Source organism: Podarcis vaucheri (assembly GCF_965113315.1).
Source record: "Podarcis vaucheri genome assembly, chromosome: Z".
Classification (NCBI taxonomy): Eukaryota; Metazoa; Chordata; class Lepidosauria; order Squamata; family Lacertidae; genus Podarcis; species Podarcis vaucheri.
The window spans coordinates 36,910,560-36,932,641 of NC_138758.1; the positions used below are offsets into that span (position 1 = coordinate 36,910,560).

The 22,082-nt window shown below is 43.3% G+C and overlaps 1 protein-coding gene across 6 annotated transcripts in view; it reads left to right on the forward strand.

Annotated features, from left to right (window-relative positions):
• The window catches only part of STKLD1 (serine/threonine kinase like domain containing 1), a 34,871-nt gene that overhangs the window by 12,523 nt on the left and 266 nt on the right, over positions 1-22,082 (forward strand). For 3 of the 6 annotated variants that reach the window (XM_082207825.1, XM_082207823.1, XM_082207824.1), the window contains exons 4-19: positions 1,653-1,727; positions 2,588-2,692; positions 3,415-3,485; positions 3,633-3,748; positions 5,686-5,798; positions 8,775-8,926; positions 9,399-9,529; positions 10,541-10,624; positions 11,599-11,718; positions 12,577-12,717; positions 15,827-15,955; positions 17,034-17,162; positions 17,704-17,832; positions 18,928-19,068; positions 19,911-19,990; positions 22,032-22,080. In XM_082207825.1, the coding sequence (XP_082063951.1) occupies positions 1,653-1,727; positions 2,588-2,692; positions 3,415-3,485; positions 3,633-3,748; positions 5,686-5,798; positions 8,775-8,926; positions 9,399-9,529; positions 10,541-10,624; positions 11,599-11,718; positions 12,577-12,717; positions 15,827-15,955; positions 17,034-17,162; positions 17,704-17,832; positions 18,928-19,068; positions 19,911-19,990; positions 22,032-22,080 (1,765 nt within the window). Of the gene's footprint in view, positions 1-1,652; positions 1,810-2,587; positions 2,693-3,414; positions 3,486-3,632; positions 3,749-5,685; positions 5,799-8,774; positions 8,927-9,398; positions 9,530-10,540; positions 10,625-11,598; positions 11,719-12,576; positions 12,718-15,826; positions 15,956-17,033; positions 17,163-17,703; positions 17,833-18,927; positions 19,069-19,910; positions 19,991-22,031; positions 22,081-22,082 lie in introns of those variants that run through there. The other 3 variants (XM_082207828.1, XM_082207827.1, XM_082207826.1) reach the window with 3 other exon arrangements.

Below are 22,082 nucleotides of genomic sequence, written 5' to 3' on the forward strand. Positions count from 1 at the left end.
AGTGGTGTAGGAAGAGGCATGCGGTGGGTGTGAGAGTTGTTTTTTCAAAAAGACATATTTTTGCCACCCCCCTCAATGATGACACCCAGAGTGACTTGCACTCACTGCACCCCCCTTCCTACGCCACTGGAAGTAGGATTTTGCCTGTCTGTGGTATAGTGTCAGACCAACCAACCATCTGGCTCAACATTGTCTATGCTGAATGGCAGTGATTCTCCAGGGTTTCAGGCAGGGTACACTGCCAGCTTTACCTGGGGATTGAACCTGGGATCTTCTGCATGCAAAACTGATTATCTACCACTGATCTATGGCCCATTCCTAAACTGTGAAAGCATATGGCACAATACATTTATTTGTCTTTAGAATGGCACATTACTATTGGTTCTACTACAACACACTAAGCTACCCTTCTGGACTTAATGCAGGAAACCACAAGGGATTTATCAATGGTTAGTCCTACTCAGAGTAGACCCAATGAAATTGATAGACATGACTAAATTGCTGCAGTTTGTGTGTTGTCTGTGGTCAAGAATGGAAACCAGTTATGCAAATTAATGACTGGTACTTGCACATATCATAGTTGTTGGGTTTTTTAAAAGTTTACTAACAATATACAATTAATAAAGGTTGTCTTACCATTCTTCTGATATGCCCTTTACATTGAAATGAATGTAAGTTATGTAAGTTGCATTAAGTAGGGGACAGTGTGGTGAATAATATCATATTTGGTGGAAGCGAAATGGAAGCAGTGCTGATTGTGAGAAATATAGGTTGGAATGGAAACAGCTTTTCTTCTTACTACCTCTACTTTCAAAGAAGCTGGGCTATTACTACCTCTACTTTCAAAGAAGCTGGGCTATTACCTGTGAATCAGGAACAGGGGTTGATTTCAAAACAAGCCAACTTCAGACCATAGAGCTATGGAACTGGCTTTTTTAACACTCATGGACTCAGGTTTCTCAAAGCTGCCTCTGATATTATTAGTTTTTATTATTAAGTGCTTAAAGCGTCTAGCCACTTGACAAAAAATAGAAACACCAAGCCCCTGCACCAGCCCCATCTGCAGGCTTAAATTTATAATTACATCCTGATTAGTCAGTGGCGACACACACAAAAAATTCTGGGGATGGCACAGAAGAGACTAAGGATATTTCTAGGCTGGCAAGAAAGAAAAATTGCAGCATATGTTAACAATAGCTTAGCAATGGGGGGCAAGTTGAGGAGCAAGTTCCTTGTTAGAGGGTGCTTTCCTCCCCGCACGGTGCTGCCTGTATGATTACAGTAGTTACTCTCCTGTAATTTTGGAATTGCATTTTCCAGATGTGGAAAGGGTGGAGTCCCATGGCAGAGTAACTGGAAATCTGTTGCAGAGCTAGGATCCCTCTCTAAATCTAGGTGAGGATTGTTACAAACCTTAGATCTATCTTAGCTTGGAAGATGGCTAAACTCCCAATCCCTTCCTCCCCTAAACAAGAAGTTAAGGTGTGATCCTAAGCACAGTTTCATGGGAGCATGGTCTGCAGATATCAATTGTATAGCATCCAGCAGCATGACTGAATCAAGAGGAGAAATTTGGCAAACTAGGCACCGCACCAGTTTAGCTTAAATTGTAGTAGTTTACTATAGAACCTTTCTCATCATTTTTCTGAAAGGCCTTGGAACTGCTGAAGCTGAATCATCAGAACATCTGCAGCTACAAAGAACTTTTCATCATCTGGGACAACCAGGTGACAATTTCCTAAGGCTACTATGGTATATACGCTTACTGGAAAGATTAAGTTTCCTGAATTCAATGAGACTTGCTCCCAGGTAAATTGCAGCAGCTCTAAACTGGTGATCCGGGGATGTATTGCTTCTGAATCCATATCAGTGTGGTCCAGTGGATGACTTTAAATAACAATGATCCATACCATAGAGACCCAGGTTCATATTCCCCATAGTGGGTAGATCTGTGATTTCCCTGTTACTGGATTGTACTACCTTAGGTTGGGGAGGAGAGGATGGGGGGGGGAGAAAAATATTTGAATTATCCCCATTTATTTATTTTGTCAAATTACTTGAACTTACAAAAAGTCTCACATTAGGGAGAAGCTCTACCAAATTATCACATGAAGAGGCTGGACCACACACACCTAGGTAGAGTGCAAGTCCTGGGATTTCTTGCCTGACCCTATATGCAAGATTGGGTTATTAGTTTCACTTGGAAAAGCCTGTACAGTGGTACCTCAGGTTAAGTACTTAATTCGTTCCAGAAGTCCGTTCTTAAGCTGAAACTGTTCTTAACCTGAAGCACCACTTTAGCTAATGGGGCCTCATGCTTCTGCCGCGCGGCTGGAGCCCGATTTCTGTTCTCATCCTGAAGCAAAGTTCTTAACCCGAGGTACTATTTCTGGGTTAGTGGAGTCTGTAACCTGAAGCGTATGTAACCTGAAGCGTATGTAAACCGAGGTACCACTGTACTGTGTTGTTAGCATCCCCCTTCCCCACGCTGGGCTGAAACTGGTGTAGGAAGCCTTACTGTGATAAACTTTGAAACCCCTTGACTAAAGGGGCACAGTGATTTTCATCTTCATCCTGTTGCATGCAGATTTCCTCCCTCTTTCTTTGTCTGGTGATGCGTTATTCAGATCAAGGGGATCTTTCATCTCTGATCAAAGCCAAGAGGCAAAAACCAGAGAAAATTAAAAAGAAGGTAGAAAAGAATGTTTTTATTTAATAAATATGTATAATACAAATAGTAATAATTGCGGGAGGTTAGCAGCCAAACCTAACAAGTGCATATTCTTGCTGGTTAGCATTAGAAGGGGCTAGGTCCACAGAGCTTTGTAGCTGGTAGGCAGATACTCAGGCCATAGAAAAGCAATTGGTAGAGAAGGCTCTGTGTGGTGTCATTTTCTCCTGAAGAGGAAGGAGCATATAGTACTTCTGTTCCTATCTCTCTTTCTTGGACCAGCCACGAGGGCAGGCGTTTTCTTTGTTTGCTCCAGTCCCAGGCACATGCCTAACACTGGTTATACTGAATATATAGTTTGCCTGCATAGTTTTTACAGCTACTAATTATTCCTGCCTGGGTAGTTAAGTATACAAACTCCTTGTGGGCATTAGCCACAGGAACTGTTGAGAGAATGTCCACTTCTGGGACTTTGTTCTGGGTGTTGTCACTCGCAGGCTCAGCCTACTCTTGGCATGTTTCATGGCAAAAATATATGTTGAGGTAAGGCATGATAGTACAATCAGAAAACTGGAGGTGGGCAAATGCTGCTACGGAAGGAAGAGCATTATTCCCATTGTCCACCCTTTCTTTGTCAAGGGCCAACAGGAGGGAGAGAATTTCTCAAGACTTTAACATGGCATAACAGCAAACTTTTCTCCTGTACATTATGTCCTCATCATTTCATATATTTCTTTCCATAGGTGATTAAAATGTTTCTGGGGCAGATGGTGGATGCTTTAGTTTACATCCACAAACAAACCATTTTTCACAGGTGAGGTGTCAGTTTTTCAAAATATTGTTTTGTTATTTATCTGCAGTAGTTTGTAGTGCAAAACCTAAGGTCTTTTAACAAACAAATTCTTAACATAGCTGCAACTCTGTTTCAACATGCTGTAAAAACAACTCTGATGTGTTTCAGAAACCTCAAACCATCCAACATCCTTTTAGATGACAAGGCATCTTTCGTGCTTGGTGATTTCAGCACAGAAACCCTCATGAATGATGAGATGAAATGGAAGATTAGGGTGGAAGAAGGTAGCAATGTGTTGTTATCTTTTCAGCAGCCTTGTTCTTCAGAAAGACTGTCGGGTTTTTGAAAATATAAGGTCAAGGAGAAAATATTTCCTTATGACATGACATTGTTAGCATCTAGAAGAACGTTAAAGTATATGTAGTTTAGTAATGGTAGTTTGACATGTATGTGGAGTGGGCCACACCATACATTTAAAGTGCATTACTTCCCCCAATGAACCTTGGGAATTCCAGTTCACAGAACTAATTCCCAGCACCTAAATTAGAATTTCCCAAAATTCTTTGGGGGGAGCCATATGCTTTAAACGTACTTTAAATGTATGGTGTGGATACTTAGTGAGTCTCAGTGCAATAGACATGTGCTCATATTGTCAGAACATATTCATATTCAGATCCAGTACGTTACAATGGGTTGTATCCAGTTTTAATCCTATTCAGAGGAGAGTCATTGAAATTAACTGAACTGACCAAATTATTAATTTAAATGGGTCTACTCCGAGACTTGATGGAAGTTCCAACAACATATATAGAGGGCCACACTCCCTATCCCTGTTTTAAGCTGTTCTGTCACCTCATGTGAAGCAACACATTGGGTTGCCATATGTCCTCTTTTTCCAGGACACCTTCTCCTTATCATGGGTATGTAAAATGAGAGTTGTCATAGGGATCCATAGTTAAAAGTCAGCAGATATGTCTTCTTTTTTGCCCTTCAAAATATGGCAACCCTAAGTTACAGTGACATTATTATTATTACCTGTCCCTTCACAAGCAAGGTTTTAATGATTTAAAGTTCAACATTAAAGATCATTAAAACATATTGCAGTCACAGGAATAGGGTGGATCCTGAAAATACACGTTAGGTGTCAAAAGGTCAGAGTACAGAGGCTCGTGTTCACCATTCCCTGAAAGCTTTATAATGAGCATGGCAAATTAATCTCTGTGGGGAGGGAGTTACACAACCTAGGGGACTGCTCTCCTAGGCCAACACCACCCCACATTTATAAGGACTACCAAGAGGGCCCCCACTTTACTGATCTTAGTACCCAGGAGCAGTGCTTTTTTTCTGGGGGGACGCAAAACATTTTGTGAATCTAAGTTTGGCCTCATTGAGGGGCAGTATTTCAATGAGTAGGAAAATGAGGGTACCCCTAAACATTTTTTTAGGGGGGAAAGCACTGCCCAGGAGGGACTATAGGGAAGGAGGTAGTCTTCCAAATATTTGGGGCCTAAGTCATTCAGGGCTTTAACGACTACCACGGGCACCTTAAATAAGGCGCAGAAACAAACTGACAGACCTCCGCAGTGCCCCTTGCAAACTGAACAGTATCCTTAGAATGTTTTGCAGGTTCTTTGACAGTTAAGCTGTAGAAATGGTTCTCTGAATGTGGAAAGCTTGAAAACCACTATCTTTATTTATTTCATTGCATTTATAGGCCATCTTTTTGTCTAAGAAACTCAGTGTGGGGTACATGGTTCTCCCCCTCCTCATTTAATCCCCACAACAACCCTGGAAGGTAGATTAGGCTGAGATTAGGCTGAGAGGCAGTGACTGGCCCAGGGTCAGCTGGGAAGCTTTATGGCCGAGTGGGGATTTATCTATCAGCTTCTAGTCTGGCACTCTAACCACCATGCCACACTGGCTCTTCAGTTTATAAACGTCTCAAGGCGATTTACAAACATATCACAAAAATGGTACAAAGCAGCGATTGAAGATAGGTTTAAAAATTGAACAAAATTAACATTAGCACATAAAGCACAGACCTCACCCCCCCCCCCATCTAGCTAGAAAACATTTACAAAACAAAAATATGTATTCAGTTGTTGCCTTCTGATGGAATATTGTTCCACCTCCAAAGAGATGTTACTCTTGGTTACAAAGGAAAAGTTACAAGGGATAAAAATAAACAAATAAATCACACCCCTGGCTTTTCTTCCCACAGATCCTCCTTTCAAATCCTGGATGGCTCCAGAGGCACTCAAATTTTCTTTCAGTGACAAATCTGACATCTGGTCTCTTGGTTGTATTCTTCTCGACATGATCTCCTGTGTGAAAGTACGGTACATTTCCCCTTCAACAGTACTGTGACGGTGTTCAGAGTTGGCTCTTGAGAGAGATAGTTACATTAAATACACACAGCATGCAGTTTTCAGTGACTGATATTTAGCAACCTACCAACATTATATATATAAAGGTATCTCCAACTAGTATCCAGAAGCATGCTGCCTCTAACATTGGAGATGCCTACGATAGATATAGATATCGGTTGTACCCCCCTCTGTTATGTATATGATAATAGATCTATTCTGCTAAATAATTAGATTTTGTAAATATTAGGATTTAATTATTTGTATGTTATAACTGGGATGTGTTATAAGACGGTCTCAGTGTTTATTAGAAGGGGTTAATGTAACAGGTTTGAGGTGCTTAATTAGCATTTATGTATAAACACATAAATATAAGGCCTTGAGAATGCAATCAAGATCCATGTGTATTGGAATATGTGTGTGGACCTACATATGAGCATCATCAGTTAGCATGTGAAAATTCAATTAACCTAGGTAAGATTTTAAGTGTGTACCAGCCATTAATCCTAGTATAGGGACTCAGGTGGTGCTGTAGTCTAAACCACTGAGCCTCTTGGGCTTGCTGATCCAGAAGGTCAGCAGTTTGAATCCCTACGACTGGGTGAGCTCCCATTGCTCTGTCCCAGCTCCTGCCAACCTAGCAGTTCAAAAGCACACCAGTGCAAGTAGATAAATAGGTATCGGTGCAGAGGGAAGATAAATGGTGTTTCCGTGTGCTCTGGTTTCCATCAAGGTGTCTTGTTGTGCCAGAAGCAATTTAGTCATGTTGGCCACATGACCCAGAAAGCTGTCTGTGGACAAACGCCTCAGCCTGAAAGCAAGATAAGCGTTGCAACCTCATAGTTGCCTTTGACTGAACTTAAACCATCCAGGAGTACTTTACCTTTACGTTTTACCTTAATACTAGTCAATCAACAAGTGTTGATGAGGTCAAAGCATCAAAAGAACTGAATATTAGAATACAAATGAATAAAGGGGGATTACTTTTGGAAACAGCAGAATTAGGGGAGATAGTACCAGGAGGCAGAGAAGAAAGTATGCTTGTACGTTCCCTGGAGACCAAGATAAGCTGCAGAACAAAAAAAGATGTTGATGATGCTGCCATAAGGATAAGCCAGCACTGCATCTTGGGGTGCTGTTGCTGTGCACCCCTCCAGTGAAAGCTAAAGGTTACATATATGCGTAAAACACTCATATATCTTAAAACTCTACTGCCTCTGCCATGTCTGAACTTCCAACAGACACATGACCCTGGATGAGTTTCTGGAACCCTTGGAATTTTGCTATCGCTCAGCAGATATTGGGGTGGTGTGTAACAATATGTATGTATGTATGTATGTATGTATGTATGTCACTGTCAGGCAATATGCTTCTGAACAGGGGAGTGGCACTTACTGCAGGGCCTGCAGCACTCCTGAGCCACACGTCTCTCCTAGGAGTGACACAGTGACTTGGGTGCCTTGCAGGCTCTGCTCTGCCTGAAAATGGCAGTGTGGGGCTTGCATCTGCCCACCATATCCCCCTCAGGCTGCCGCCCTACAGCTGTGGGGGAGGCAGTGGCGAGGCTCCGCGCAGTGCGCCCTGCCCTGGCTCACCTTGCCGTCATCGGTTGCTCGCCTCACCCCTGGATGCAAGGCACACGTGCTGCCCTGGGCACCTGAGTGGCTAGCTATTCCGCTGCTTCTGAATACCAGTTGCCGGAAACCACAGGAAGGAAGAGTGTTGCACTCATGTCTGGCTTGTAGGCCTCCCATGGGAGCATCTGGTTGGCCACTGAGAGAAGAGGATGCTGGGCTAGATGGGCCACTAGCCTGACAGAGCCGATTCTTCTTATCACTCAAGCCTTCACAACATTGTATTGAACACCTCAGCATGGTGGTTACTCATCTTGGGTGTGGGAAAGGGGAAACCATTGGACATTTTACTACAAACTTCAATTCTGATAAGTGAAAGTTAACTACTTTTGATTATCGTGGGAGAAACTAAGGCCCTTGTTTCCTTCTCACCTTGAAGCAAATTTTACTTAAAAGTGCTTAGCATGGGCTGGATCATGCCTTTCTGATGCCAGTGGCATAGCTTCCTGCTAAGTAGCTCTGGCAGCTGTAGTCCTGCAAGCAAATTAAGGTGCTCTTAGGGCAGGCATGTCCAAAGTCTGTTTTGGGGGCCTAATCTGACCCACCATTCAGTTTAATCAGGCCCCTGTGGCAGTTTATTTCCTGGGGTAAAATCCTAAAGAAAGCTCAGCAACTTTGGGGTAAAATCATAAAAAAGCTCAACAAATCTGGCCCTCTTTGAAAAAAGTTTGGACACCACTTAGGGTATGCCTTTACAGGAAGTGTAACCCTCCTATGGACCTATTTCCTTCTGTATTTTAGTGATAAACCAGAAGTGAAAGAAAGCAGAACCTTTAGAAAAAATAAAATTGTTCAAAGGCTTTGCCAGTTGGCAAGGTCACTTCCATCACTTGAATTATGAACAACCCATGCTCACTTTAGATATCCCTCCTCTGGTGTATGAAGAGTTAGGGGGTCTGCGGATGAAGGCTGGTCTATTAAGGCAAGTGGAGCACTGCCCTACCTCCTCACTGCCTTCACCCAACCCCCTTCTGCCTGCCTTCCTACTTACAACCAATCCAAAGGACAGCTCTGGCTGCCAGCAGCCTCCTCAAGTCTCAGTTCTGCCATTCTAGAACTCGTGTCATTGGCTCTGGCTCCACTAATAATATAAGTGTGAGTGCCTTCTGCCCCACCAGTCCCAATGAGCACCAACCAGTACTCACACTTATATTATTATTGGTTACATTTTTGTACAACTGTTCCTCCCAAAGATGCTCAGAACAGCAGCTATACTATAAGCAGCTCTGCTCCAATGAGTCTGTAAAGAGAAAACATACGTAGATTTTATTATGTGCTCCTTTTGTGTATTTGCATGAGTTTCTTTTTAGGTGAAAGATCCAGTTTCATTGCTGCATAACATTAAGGAGAATAGCAGTCACCTGGAAGAAGCCCTGATAACTATGAAGCAGATGGATACACCTTTGTCTTCTCTTTTGCTAATGATGCTGACGATTGAGCCAACAATGAGGCCCACATCAGGGTCAGTCCTGGGTTTGTTTTCTCCCTTGCTCCACCCATTTAAAGGACATTTATGCCACTTTAGTAGTCACAGCTCCCCCCACCCGAAGAATCCTTGGAATTGTAGTTTACCCCTCCCAGTACAATGCCCTTTACTCTTAACAAACTACACTTCTCAGGATTATTTGGGAAAGCCATGGGCTTTAAATGGACTTTAAATGTGTGGTGTGGATGTAACTATGGAAGTTACTGTCATTGTTCATTGAAAGAGAGGGTCGTTGGCTAAACTTAATGGTTTATGCCCCCAATCTCAAAGAGAAATCAGGATCCCTCAAAATGAATGCCCAGCTTTAACAATTAAATAATCCTCCCCCTTTATTTTGTTTATTTTACATTTCTAACTCACCTTTCAGCCCAAATTGGACCCTCAACACAATGTACATATTTTAAACTAAACTAATTTATTCCCCACTCCACTTCTCTTGCTACTTTAGGGAGCTGGCTGACAATGCATTTATCAGAGAATGCCTGATTCTTGCTGGGTCACCCTTAGTAAAGGTGAAGAAGACTCTGCCTCCAGGATTACTGAACTTAATACTCAACGGTGGGATCCCAACTATTCTAGGTAATGCTGGAAAAGCAGCTCTGAAACAGAGGCTTGTAGCTTTCTTGGGAATATGAAAGAATGTAATATATGAGGGGTTGTTTGTGGGCTGCATTTGACTCTCAAAGTGATTCAGATGTATCCCCACTTCCAAACAAAGTCCCTGTCTTATTCATGCCTTGAACCCCTTCTCCTTTACACCCAATGACAGAAACATGCAGATAATCTGATCTGAAACCATTAAAACCCCATATAATCCTTTTGTTTTAGGCAGATGGGTTGGTGACAGAAAATGTTCTGCATTTGAGGTACTCACAAGCTGTCTTGTAAGGGCGTGGCTAAACTAAGGCTTAATCCAGGGATTTGCAGTTGATGTTTCATGCCCTTAAATGCAGTGGGTTTGTATCCAGTGTTAGTCATACTCAGAGAGTAGACACACCGAAACTAGGGGCACGTATTCCCAGTAAAGTGTGTGGGAAGGCTGTGGACACATAGTTGCTTCCAACTGTGTTCTACTCGGCGTTGGACCCATGAAATGATTAACCCTAAATTCACGACAAAGGACGAGGTGGTTGGACAGTGTTCTTGAAGCTACAAACATGAGTCTGACCAAACTGCGGGAGGCAGTGGAAGACAGGAGTGCCTGGTGTGCTCTGGTCCATGGGGTCACGAAGAGTCAGACACGACTAAACGACTAAACAACAACAACAATTAAATTCATTGTGGCATTAATTTTAATGGATCTACTTTGAGTAGGATTAATATTGGACAAGCCACGGGTATTATATGCTGCTATTATCAGAAAAAATTAACCTATGCACATTTATAGGCATTTACTAGGGTATTTGAAGAACTATTAACTGTATCCAATGCTAGTGCTACCAGTCATACAGCTAACTTAGGTCCATTAATTTCAGTGATTCTCCTCTGAGTAGGATTAGCACAGAATACAATTCTGTGTATCCCCCCCCCATCTGTCTGTCTGTGTGTGAAGGATTTCACAGAAAGGTGCTACTATTTTGCCTCCTGCAGAATTCATGCTGTCTTACCAGGACATAGAGCAAGCTCAAGAAAAGTGCATTGAGCGTCTAACTGTTCTCTTGAAAGAAGGAAAGGGTATGCTTTGACTGTGCTGCTGTCTCTCATTGGATACTTATAAACTGATGTGTGGGGTTCCATAAGGAGCATGAGTCAGAGTGGGAAATCCCCCCAAAGAGAGTGCAAATGTGGAGATTTCTCCTGCCTGACCCTGCTATACTTGTAATATAGGCATAAACAATGCTATTTTTGTAGAAAAAGGTGCTGGAACTCACCATGAACACCTCCCTCATCTCGTTCCGGTGAGTTCCAGCTGAAAAAAAGCCCTGGGCATGTTACTTCTGTTTGGAGGGGGGTGTTGTTCAGAGCCAAACTGGATGGGAAAGGCTTATTTTGGTCATAAGAGTGGGGCATCATGCTAGTTGCATGTGCCATAGCTCCTACCAGTGGGGTTGGGATTTACTGCATTTCCAGCAACATTTCAAGGATTGGGAAAAAACCATGAGTGATTAAGGAGATCAGCTACATTAGAGGTGGGGAACGTTTGACCTGTAGGTGGCCACTTCCCTCCCAAACCACACCCACTTGCCCCATACCTGATGCCATATGTGACATGGGGGGCAGGAAAAGACGCGGCTGGATTGGCTGTATGATCAAGAACTTTATTGTACAGCCAATCTATGCAGAAAACAGATTTGAAGTCACCATTTTGGTTATACTTGGCTGGATTGGCTGTACATCTATGTTTCCCATGGGGTAACCCAATCATACAGTCAGTTCCTGCAGAAAGCAGCTTTGCCAGCCTTATGCAGCTGCTATGCAGTACCTTGTAAGTTCTGCAGCCACACTGATAGTCACTGCTCCCAGGTCATACGGCAAAGTGGCAACCCCTAAAGAAGAAGTGCTGTAGGCCATCATCCTCTGTCCACATCCACATATTTGCATTTCCCAGCATCCATGCAAATAAAATTAAAAAATTTAAAACTATAAGGGAAGAGCGGTAACAGATTAAAATAATAATAATAATGATAGCTTCTGTTTCTTCCCCACAGCCAGTCTAAAAGTCTTCTTTGGAATAACGGAGCTTGTTACCTCTGCAATGAAGAATCATATTGATTCTCCTGAGGTACAGTTAGCTGGATATTCTTTGCTGATTGAAATCACTAGCAGAGGTAAGGGTGATGAGCAATGTTTGAGTTCCATACCGATTTTATGAAATTTATTTATTTATTGAATTTATATACCGCCTTAGAGGTCTCAAATTATTGGCAGAGTGTCTTGCTGTTCTTATCATCTTCTTTCACCTAAATTGAACTTGCTTTAATCTACTTCTTACCATGTTCCTTGACCTCTTTTTTTAGCTGTTAGATGTTGACTTGCCCCAAAGCTACAAAGTGGCTCTTCTGATTTGTGCCTCTTTAAAAGCGGGAGGGGCACAGACAATGTAATAAACCAAGTTTAAGTGCTCATCTGCCAGACACCTCAGCTTTCACTATGGTTAACATTGGCTATGGTTTAGTATTATGTGTGAACCAGGCCAGAGACTGTTCCTGAATCCAGTCTTGTATCCATGTAGCAAGAGATGTTCTCTTTGCAGTGGAGGCTGGCCCACTGTGACAAATGGAGCACTGCATCACCAACTTCAATCTGCCTTCAGCTAGCCCCCACCTGCCTTTCTTCTTTCTTCTGATATGTCCCGGGGGGGGGGTGGCCCTGTCTGCCAGCAACTTCCTTCAAAGTCTGAGTGTTGCCGTTTTCTTTATTTAACAAAACATATAGACTGCTTGATTATAGTAAAACCTCTAAGTGGTTTATAAGAAATTACCAAATTCAGCATGGAGGCAGATGGAATGAGTTGACTCTGCTTGTCATTGGCCGTGGCTCCCCCTATTGTTGGCCTCCCTGCCTTACACCCTGTCCTAATAGGCACCAGTCACCATCACTTTTTTATTGGCACCTTTGTGATAAGATGCTGGAATGAGAATCTAAAGTATCTAATGCCTCCTTGCTTTATGTTCTGCTTTTGGCAGCCATGAGGCAGAACCTGAATATTGAATTCCTAGCCTCCGAAAACATACTCAATTGCCTGTTAGCCTCCATGAGAATTCATTTCAACAACAAAGAGTTGATCTGGATGATTTGCACATTGTTCATGATGATGTCGACTAATGGTGGGTACAATAGACCAGATGCTGCCCTAGTTCAAAGCGGTATCCTGTTTAGCACTGTAACTCTGCCTTTACTCCAGAAAGCAGTGGTGAGCTTGGACGTGGAGCCTGGTAAGTAATGGAATAATGGTTGCACTCACACTATATATTTAAAGCACATTTACAGGACTTTAACAGTCATGGCTTCCCCCCAAAGAATCCTGGGAATTTTAGTTTGCCCCTCATGGAGCTATAATTTCTAGCACCCATGTTGGGCAAAATATTCCTGCAACGCAAGGGTTTGAACTAAATGATCCTTGTGGTCCCTTCCAACTCTCCAATTCTGTGATTTTGTAAAGAGTTATACTTCCCAGGATCCTTTTTTGGAAGTCCTGTGCTTTAAATATATGGTGTGTACATGATCAGTGTTTGCTGACAAAGCCCAGGACAGTAATGTGTTATTTCACTCATTACAAAATGTAGACACAGCCAGCCCTGCTATGTTTGGGGACCCTCTTGCTCAGGGGACCTGAGCTGCTTCCTCAAAGTCTGCCTTGATGGTAAGTGAGAAGGCAGCTTTTTTTGTTTTAGGGATAAACAGCTAGTGGCTTGAGGGTTCTCTAACCGGACTCTCACTTGAGCCAAGAAAGAGGCAAAGGGCATTTTAAAGTACCCCACACCCTTGTGTAAACAGCAACAGATGCTTAGGGCTTGCACATGCTTCTGCTTTTCCCACCACTTTCTGCTGGTAAAACACACTCTTTACTGCTGAATCGGAGTAAACATCAGTCAATTGGCTTTTCTGTGGATTGATGTTTGCTCTGATCCAGCAGTATAGAGTAGGTTTTCCTGGTGAAAATGGTGGGGCAAAGGGAAAACCACTTAGACCCATGCCTAGAAAGCATGGGACAAGCGGAACACTGCTCTGACCTGTGCTTTCTAGGCACATGGCAAATGGAGGTATGGACAGGCCCTTAGTTGGAAATCTCAGCTGCACACACGATATGTCTAGAGTGAGGAACCTTTTTTTAGCCTGAGGGCTGCTTTCCCTTCTGGGGCCATATACTGGTGGCAGATGCTGTGAACAGGGGCAGCATTTCTACACACACACATACACACACACACACGTTTCTCCAGCTTTCATCCAAGCATGCTAGAAGCATTATCAGAGTTCCAAGGGCACATTCCAGCCAGACAAAAACACTCAGGTAGGGTGCAAAGCAGGGCTGGTGAGGGGTGTGGCCTGGGGAGAACCCCAGGGGCCAAATAGAAATGCTTGGAGGGCCGCATCTGGACCGCAGGCCTGAGGTTCCCCACCCCTGCCTTATGTGAGGCAAGATACAGACCAATGTGAGTCAGTAGCTGTGATGCTTCTATGGAGAACTTTGCCAAAGCCCCCATTTCTCTTCATACTGAGGAAAGAAAGCCAAATAACTCTTAACTTGCCTGGGTAATGGACTGGCTGAGAGCCAACAAGCTGAATCTCAATCCAGATAAGACTGAGGCATAGTTAGTGGGTGGTTCGCCAAATCAGATGGATGAGAGGTTGCCTGCTCTTGATCAGGTTACATTGGCTCTGAATGAACTCGTACACAGCTTGGGAGTACTTCTAAATCTGTTGGTTGAGGCTCAGGTGGTCTCAATGGTGCAGAATTCCCTCCATTAGCTTTGGCAGGTGACCCAGCTGTGCCCCAGTCTAGACAGGGATAGCTTAACTTCTGTCGCTTACATCTGGTAACCTTTAGGTTAGATTACTGCAATGTGTTGTATGTAGAGCTGCCTCTGAAGACAGTTCAGAAAGTTTAGCTGGTGCAGAATTCAGCAGCCAGCTTGCTCACCAGGGCAAGACAGTTTGAGCCAATCCTGACCTATCTGCCCTGTCTGCTATTCAGTTTCCAGATCCCATTTAAAGCATTGGCTTCACCTATAAAGCCTCAAATGACTTAGAATTGCAATTATCTCAAGGACCACCTCTCCCCATATGAACTGACCCAGAACCTGTGATTATCATCTATGGTGCTTCTTCATGTGCCCCTTTGTGTGCCCCTACAAGAGGTATTGTTATGTACTTAGTTGAATAGGATCCAAAATGCAGCAGTCTGATTGGTCCTATGGAGGGAGGCAACATGAAAACAGGCTTTTTCTGTGATAGCTCATCATTTGTGGAATGCTCTCCACTGGGAGGCTCATCTGGTGCCTTTGTTATATAACTTTAGATGCCAGGCAAAAACATTCCTCCCCCCTCCCCCCCAGGCTTTTTAAAATGTGGTCATCTAAACCAGGGAAAGTTATTGGTTTTGTTTGTTAATATATTATGTATTTTTGTGTTTTATATTGTAAACTGCCCTATGATCCTCAGATGAACGGCGGTATAGAAATTTAATTTTTTTAAAAAAATATAAATTAACTGGCATTTTCGCTTCCATGGAACTGAGTCAATGAATAGAGATATTACTTGGCCTTGAACCTTCCTCTATTCAAATTCCAGTCTCAGAAAAAAAGGTGTGTGTGTAAAGTTATTGGGTGTTAGCAATTAAAAAATATAACTAGGTCAGGCTCTCCGAAGCTGTGGCCAACGATCTACTGTTCATTCAGATAGTCCTCCATATGCTTGTGGATTTGTGGTTGAAGGCAGAAGAGGGCACATCCATCACATTCAGTATTTGTGTTGATTTTTAATTGCATTTTAATTGCCGTTTTTATTTCTTAGCACTGTGTTTTATTGTATTGCAATTTGAATTTTATGGTGCACAATTAAAGGCAATAGATAATAAATTAAAGGAAGTAATAAACACCATACAGCATCTAGCATGTACAGCAGCATTATAGTGGCCACTATAGACAGAAATTCATTAAGTAATCCACAAAGCCCCTGCACAATTTTCAGGTGTTCTATGGGGATAAAGAAAGGTTTAGGAACTGCTGAAGTACCAGTAGATAGAACAGGAAAAGGCGGAAAGCCTTATGTTATTGTCAAATAACATTGGGATCCCTATCTTTCGTTATGTTTTTAAAACTCTTACATTTCATGCAGTTATCAATTCGCTGAGTGCAAAAAAAGAACTAGTTATCCAAGTGCCTTCGTGCAGTTACAGCCACTGTCCATTAAAATGCTTTTCCCTTTGCTTCTCAGAGGTTGCGGCTCAGACCCTGAGGAAAGTTGGTGTCTTCACAGACATCCTGACCATTCTGGGTAACTTTGCCCAAAACAAAGAGATCTGCCTTGCTTGCTGTGGGGTTATTTGGAGTCTGGTAGTACATGGTAGGTATGTGTATGTGCAACACGTGTTGGCTTCTCCAGTTGGGAAAAATGCTTCCTAAATTTGTTGACTTGCTCAGATCTCTCTGGCAGAAAATGTTGGTGGTCATAACTTGTGTGCCCTGAGTAAAAGCAGAAGCAAGGGAGCAGATCTGCTTAAAGGGCTTTTCTTGGGCCTTTGTTACACCTGACTCTTTCATTTTCAAGGCTCCCCCCCCCCCTTGTAATAAAAAAAACCTGCTCTGTTTTTCATCTGCTCATTCTAATCCATTGCCTAAATTGCATTGGGTTTTCAAGTCAATATAGAAAGATAGGGTGCAAGTGTTTAAACATATTTTGCTTATTATTTATTTATTGGGTTTATATATTTTTATTTATACAAATATTTGTATACCATCGTGTCATAAAAAAACAAAGCGCATTACAGCAATAAAATTATAAAACTATACAATAAGAACCATAAAAAGTTAAAAACAGACATCAGTTAACCATTGTAGAAGGATATATTCTTAATTGCCTGCCTAGGCCTGGTGTACTACAGACATTTTCAGCAGGTATTTAAGAATTGAAACAGAAGGCGCCTGCTGAATCTTTATTGTCAGAGAATATTCTACAGGACTGGCCCAATGACACTATAGGCTTGGTTTCTTGTTGTCCCCCTAGTTGTTGAGGCTCATTTGGCAATCACTGATGCCCCTGCAGATCATTTCAGTGATCAAGCTGAGATAGAAGGGTTCAGGTGACCCCTGAGGTACTGTAGACCTAATTTGTTCAGGTCTTTGTAAATTAATACAAGAACATTGAACCTGGTTCAGTAGTAAGTTTAAACACTAAACATTATAGATAATGAAGACCGATGGTATCCATTCACGCCAGCTGAGAGCTGATGGCATGTGTGCTCCCTTGGTCTGGGTTCCCTTGGTTCTGCCTTCCCTCAGTGCACACAGATCTTTAGCAGCCCCAAGCTTACGTATTCGTTTCATTTTACCGTTGCCCACCCAAGAGCTTTAGGGAAGGAGCAGGCTGTAAAAGCCAGTCATCTATTTGCTACCTCATACGGTATTGCCTTCTTCTGTTGCAGCAACCAATGTGGCTGAAAGCCCCCTGAAGTATGCTATTGAGGTTGTCTCTATAATCCTTCACATGTACCTTGAGGATGTGGAAGTGGCTGAGGCGGCATGCTGCGCTTTCTGGGCTCTTTCTCTCCATGGTGAGCTTTCAAGATCTGCTTCATCCATAGTAGTGGGACAGAGGAGCTTAACTTCCCCCATCTGGGGACGGTGGGTATTATTTCAAAGTACAGCTTACAAGCACGCTTCTCAACCAAGACTGGCAATGGTGGGCAACTTGCTCCGCATGATTGATCTTCCCCCAGTGCCCATCTCCTAGGCAGTGCTAATTAGCTAGACCCAAAAAAGGCCTCCCTAGACACACACACACACCCATGCAAAACCGAGCTGTGCGTTCTAAAGCACACTCCAGAAGAGTCTCCAATGTGGAGTAATTCCACAATGATTGCTTAAATATTCATCAGCAGATGATCAGTGGAGAAAGAATTGTCTCCTGCAGCTAGAAGCTTTAAAATTGAAAGAGAAAAGCCATATTGTACATTCCCATTCTCTGATTATTTCATGTAGACCAGGAACAACACACCCTAACAGTTCTTCACCCATCTTTGGAGCAAAGTTAGGGGTGGGGAGTCATCAAAATGGCATTTGCTTAACCGGATTCCTCCCCCCTTTCCTCGCCAGGTTGTATAGATGAAGTTAATTACGAACCCTATTCCTTGCTTATCCTGGAGGCTCTCCGGAAACATCCTGAAAGGCCAGTGCTGGCAAAGAACGCCTGTCTGGCATTGGCAAGCCTCTTGAGGACATCTGGTAATAGCCTATATAATGGGTTGGGCAACATTTGTGGCCAGCACCACTTGGCACATTAACTGTGGAATCCTACGAGCTGCTGTGCAAGTCGCTGCACCAGTGCAATGATTCAAAGTAATGCAATTGAAACATACAGGACTTTCTGAGGGAGATGTGGATAGGGTTGATAGACTAGTTCTTATTGCCAGTAGATGCTTTGGAAAGATTTGGAGATGGCTTAAAGGGGTTTGGCATTCTGCCCTGAGATGTTGACAAAGAACATAAAAAGGTTCTCTGGGGTTGCGTGTTCATCTCGCTCTAGAGGCCGTGAGCCGGCGCCGTTCGAAGACACTTCTGGGTCACGTGGCCAGCGTGACATCGCTGCTCTGGCGAGCCAGCACCAGCGCAGCACACAGAAACGCCGTTTACCTTCCCACTATAAAGCGGTCCCTATTTATCTACTTGCACTTAAGGGTGCTTTCGAACTGCTAGGTGGGCAGGAGCTGGGACTGAAAGCCGGGAGCTCACCCCGCCGCAGGGATTCGAACCGCCGACCATGCGATCGGCAAGTCCTAGGCACTGAGGTTTTACCCACAGCGCCACCCGCGTCCTGGACAAAGAACATACAACTATGTAAAAAGACAGAGGTGCAAAGGCTCATTTACAGATGACTGGTTACTGTTTTATTGATTACATGAAGATAAACAATCCTGAACTTTTGCAGGCATCCAAACTTTAAGGTTGGTCTAGATTAAATTATATTTTACACATCAGATTGCTGGCTGTGTTTATGCTGTATTTTTAATATATACCTAGATATTTATTTATTGCTACGGAGGGGTATGATTTTAAAACAACCAATTAATGAAAATAATCAGTGGTCCCACACAATCATTGCCAAGCCATCAAATGCTACCAGTAACTATTTATTAAGGCACCCAGAGGAACACAAGCCAGTGCTAATAGATGCAGAGCATGGCAAGGTTGTGCCTGAGCACTCACAAGTCAGAGTGGTTCAGCTTTCAGCACATTGCAGGTGGGCAACAGATTGTTTGCAGAGGAAGACTGGTGGTGGTCAGGAACCTTCTGATTAACCTTCTGTCTCCCTTTTTCCAGAGTTGTGTGGTTTCCGGTTCATAGTAACCGATGAGAAGGGCAACGGGATTGTCCTGCTCAAAGACTGCTATGAGCTCCACCGTGAGGATCCTGAAGTTGTGGAAAACATTTGCATCTTGATTAATGAGATGTTTAAATATGGCAAGTCTGTCTTCTTTGGAATCCTAGCCTGTGTGCTCTGCAAACCAATAGGGGGTGGGGAGAAGGATCTGGGCCTTGGGTTCCAATCCATGTTTAAACAAGGACTTTCAAGGTAGCCTTGAGCAAGTGAAAATGGTTAATGAATTACCAACCTCCCTCACAAGCAAACCAAATGAGGATGATTTTTTACTCCAAACCTTGAGGGATGGAGTGCACTAAAAATCTAAAACACTAAGGGTTGTATCAAATATAGCAACCAGTTAAAAGTCTCTGGGTTGTATTCAACTAAGTTTTACTTAGTGAGTAGACCCTCTGAAATCAATGGACCCAAGTCATTCATGTTTATTACTTTCAATGGGCCTACTCTGAGCAGGACTAGCATTGGATACAACCCAGTTAGTGGTATATGTGTTCCACAGGCAAAATGTTTTGTGCCAGTGAACATTGTTGGGCATAGATTGCACAAGGCTACAGCAACCTGCTTACACAATTTGCTGCATAACATTGCTGCATAACAAGCTTCCACTAGCGCAATTGTTGCAGCTTCCAGTCAGGCTACTGGGGTCTATATACTGTATTGTCCACACTGACTGTCAGAAGCACTCCATGACTTCAGACAGCAGTCTCTCCCAGCCCTTACCAGGAGATGCCAGTAAGGATTGAACTTGGGGTGTTCTGCAGGCAAAGCAGATTCTCTGTCACCTAGCTATGGCCCTTTACCCACTACACATCTGATATCATAGGATGCCACCATTGTTGAGGAAGGTCAAACAGGCAGGGAAATTAATTAGTAATGCTCACTGCATAACAAGGGTTGATTCTTCCCTTTCTTTGAAATGCAGAGGAAATAGTTTTGGAGATGGTTTCCCAGCACATTACTGAGATGCTGACTGAAATGAAGAACCGGTTTACATCTAGTCTGGTAAGCAAGGATACTAGAGATTACAGTGGACAACCTTGACGCTTCAGTAAGAAGCCCTGTCTTTTCTATAGCTACCTAGAAGGGATAATACAAATAATAGCATCTGGCCTACAACAAAGCCACTGGGCTAAAAATAATAAACTAAAAAGATTGGAAGTTGCTTTTGTTCCTCAGCTGTTTAAAGTCAGTATCTTATAGGACTGGCTCTAGGGCTTGGTCTTGTTGTGCACCTAAGGCTCACATCCCTTCAGGAGGGCCTACCTATTTAGCTGCAAAGCCTACTGAATGGTGCATTTTGCTTATTTTTGAAAACTGCCCTGGGGGACTTAGGAAACACAGGAAGCTACAGTTAATACCATTGGTATCCATCTAAGCTCTGTATTGTCCACAGATTTGGCAGTGGCTCTTCAGGTTTCAGGCCGGGGGGGGGGTCTTTCCCAGCCCCACCTGGAAATGCCGGGATTGAACCTGGGGCCCTTTGCATTCAAAGCAAGGTGGTCTACTTATATGGCTTTGGCCCAATACCTGACAGATATTAACTCCCCTTATGAACTTGCCTAGGTGCTAAGATCCTCAGGTGAGCACCTTCTCTTGGTCTCATCAGGAGCATGGCTAGTGGTGACATGAGATTTACACATTGTGGAATTCCCTTCCAAGAGGTTAGAGTGGCTCCCTTTTTTTATCCCTCCACTGGCAAGTTAATGAATTTCTATTCAGACAGACCTTTAGAAACACAGGCGCAGACAATGCTGATTGGTGGGCTGCTGTCTGGGCAAACCTAATTTAATTGCTGCTTCTACACATGTTTTGATGTATTTTACCTATGATTTTTAAGTAGTTTGTTTTTATTAACTTTGCATTTTATAATGGTGATTTAAAGGTTGGAAGCTACCTTAAATCCCAACTTGGGAGAAAGTTGGGAGATAAAAACATTAAATCAACAAACACCACTGAACCATGGCCGCATCCCTAAATGGTCAAAGAGCTGTGTAGAAATGTAACAAAACAGTAGTAAGCCCAGGGAGTTCTTCACTTGCCCTCTCTAAGCATGTCAAGCAGCAAGAGAAGAGAAAGGAGACACAGCAGCATCTTGCCTTATGCTACATCACTGAATGGCTGCATGGATTGGGTCCAGAAGGAGAAAACAAGTGAAGGAATTAGAGTGTGTCAGGAACAAACAAACAGGGTACCACTGAGGGCATCTTGCAGGGCTGTCTTAAGCATATCTGGCACCGTGGTGCAAAGCTCCCTCCGGCGCCCCCCCCCAAGTTTTTTAGGGAGGACAGCGCTGCCAGCGGGGCTGGAGGACGGCTCCAGCAGTGGGGAAGAGGCAGAGGCTGGACGCGGCACCTCCCGGCTCAGCTGGCCGCTTTGTGCCATGGTGGCCACAGCAGATGGAGGCTCCGGGTGCAACGCTGCTTTGGCACAGCATGGCGGAGTCGAGTGAGGGCAGCGAGCTGATGCCAGGAGGCGCGTGTCCAGCTTCCACCTCTTCCCTGGTGCCCTCCAGAACTTGGCACCCTGCACCACTAGCCTCTATGGGTAGGACACCCCTGGCATCTTGTTTAATAAACAAAATGTATTTAAAAACACCCTGTATTAAAAGCATTACAATGCCACTTTAAACATCCATGGCTTCTCCCAAAGAATCCTGGCAACTGTAGCTGGTTAAGGGTGCTGAGAGTTGTTAGGATATTCCTATTGCTCTTTCAGAGGGACTGACTGCTGAACCACTCTGAGAGAGGAAAAGGGGACTCCTAACAACTTGCAGCACCCTTAACTAACTGCATTTGCCAGGATTCTTTGGGGGAAGCCATGACTATTTAAAGTGGCACTGTTGTGCTTTAAATGCAGGGTACAAATGTGGCCTTTGACTCAATCTTGCATTCATTAGTTTTAATTGTCAAGCTTTAAAGGGAAACAGCATACATCTGAAAGAGTCATAGGAGGACTGGCATAAAAAAGGAGCTACCTTAATTAAAAGAAGTTTAAAAAACAAAACAAAAACTGGCATCTGACACTTGCTTATTTCCCCAACCAGGAAATAGTTGCTCTAGCAGAAAAGGCACTCTCTAAACTGCAGAAAAAAGGT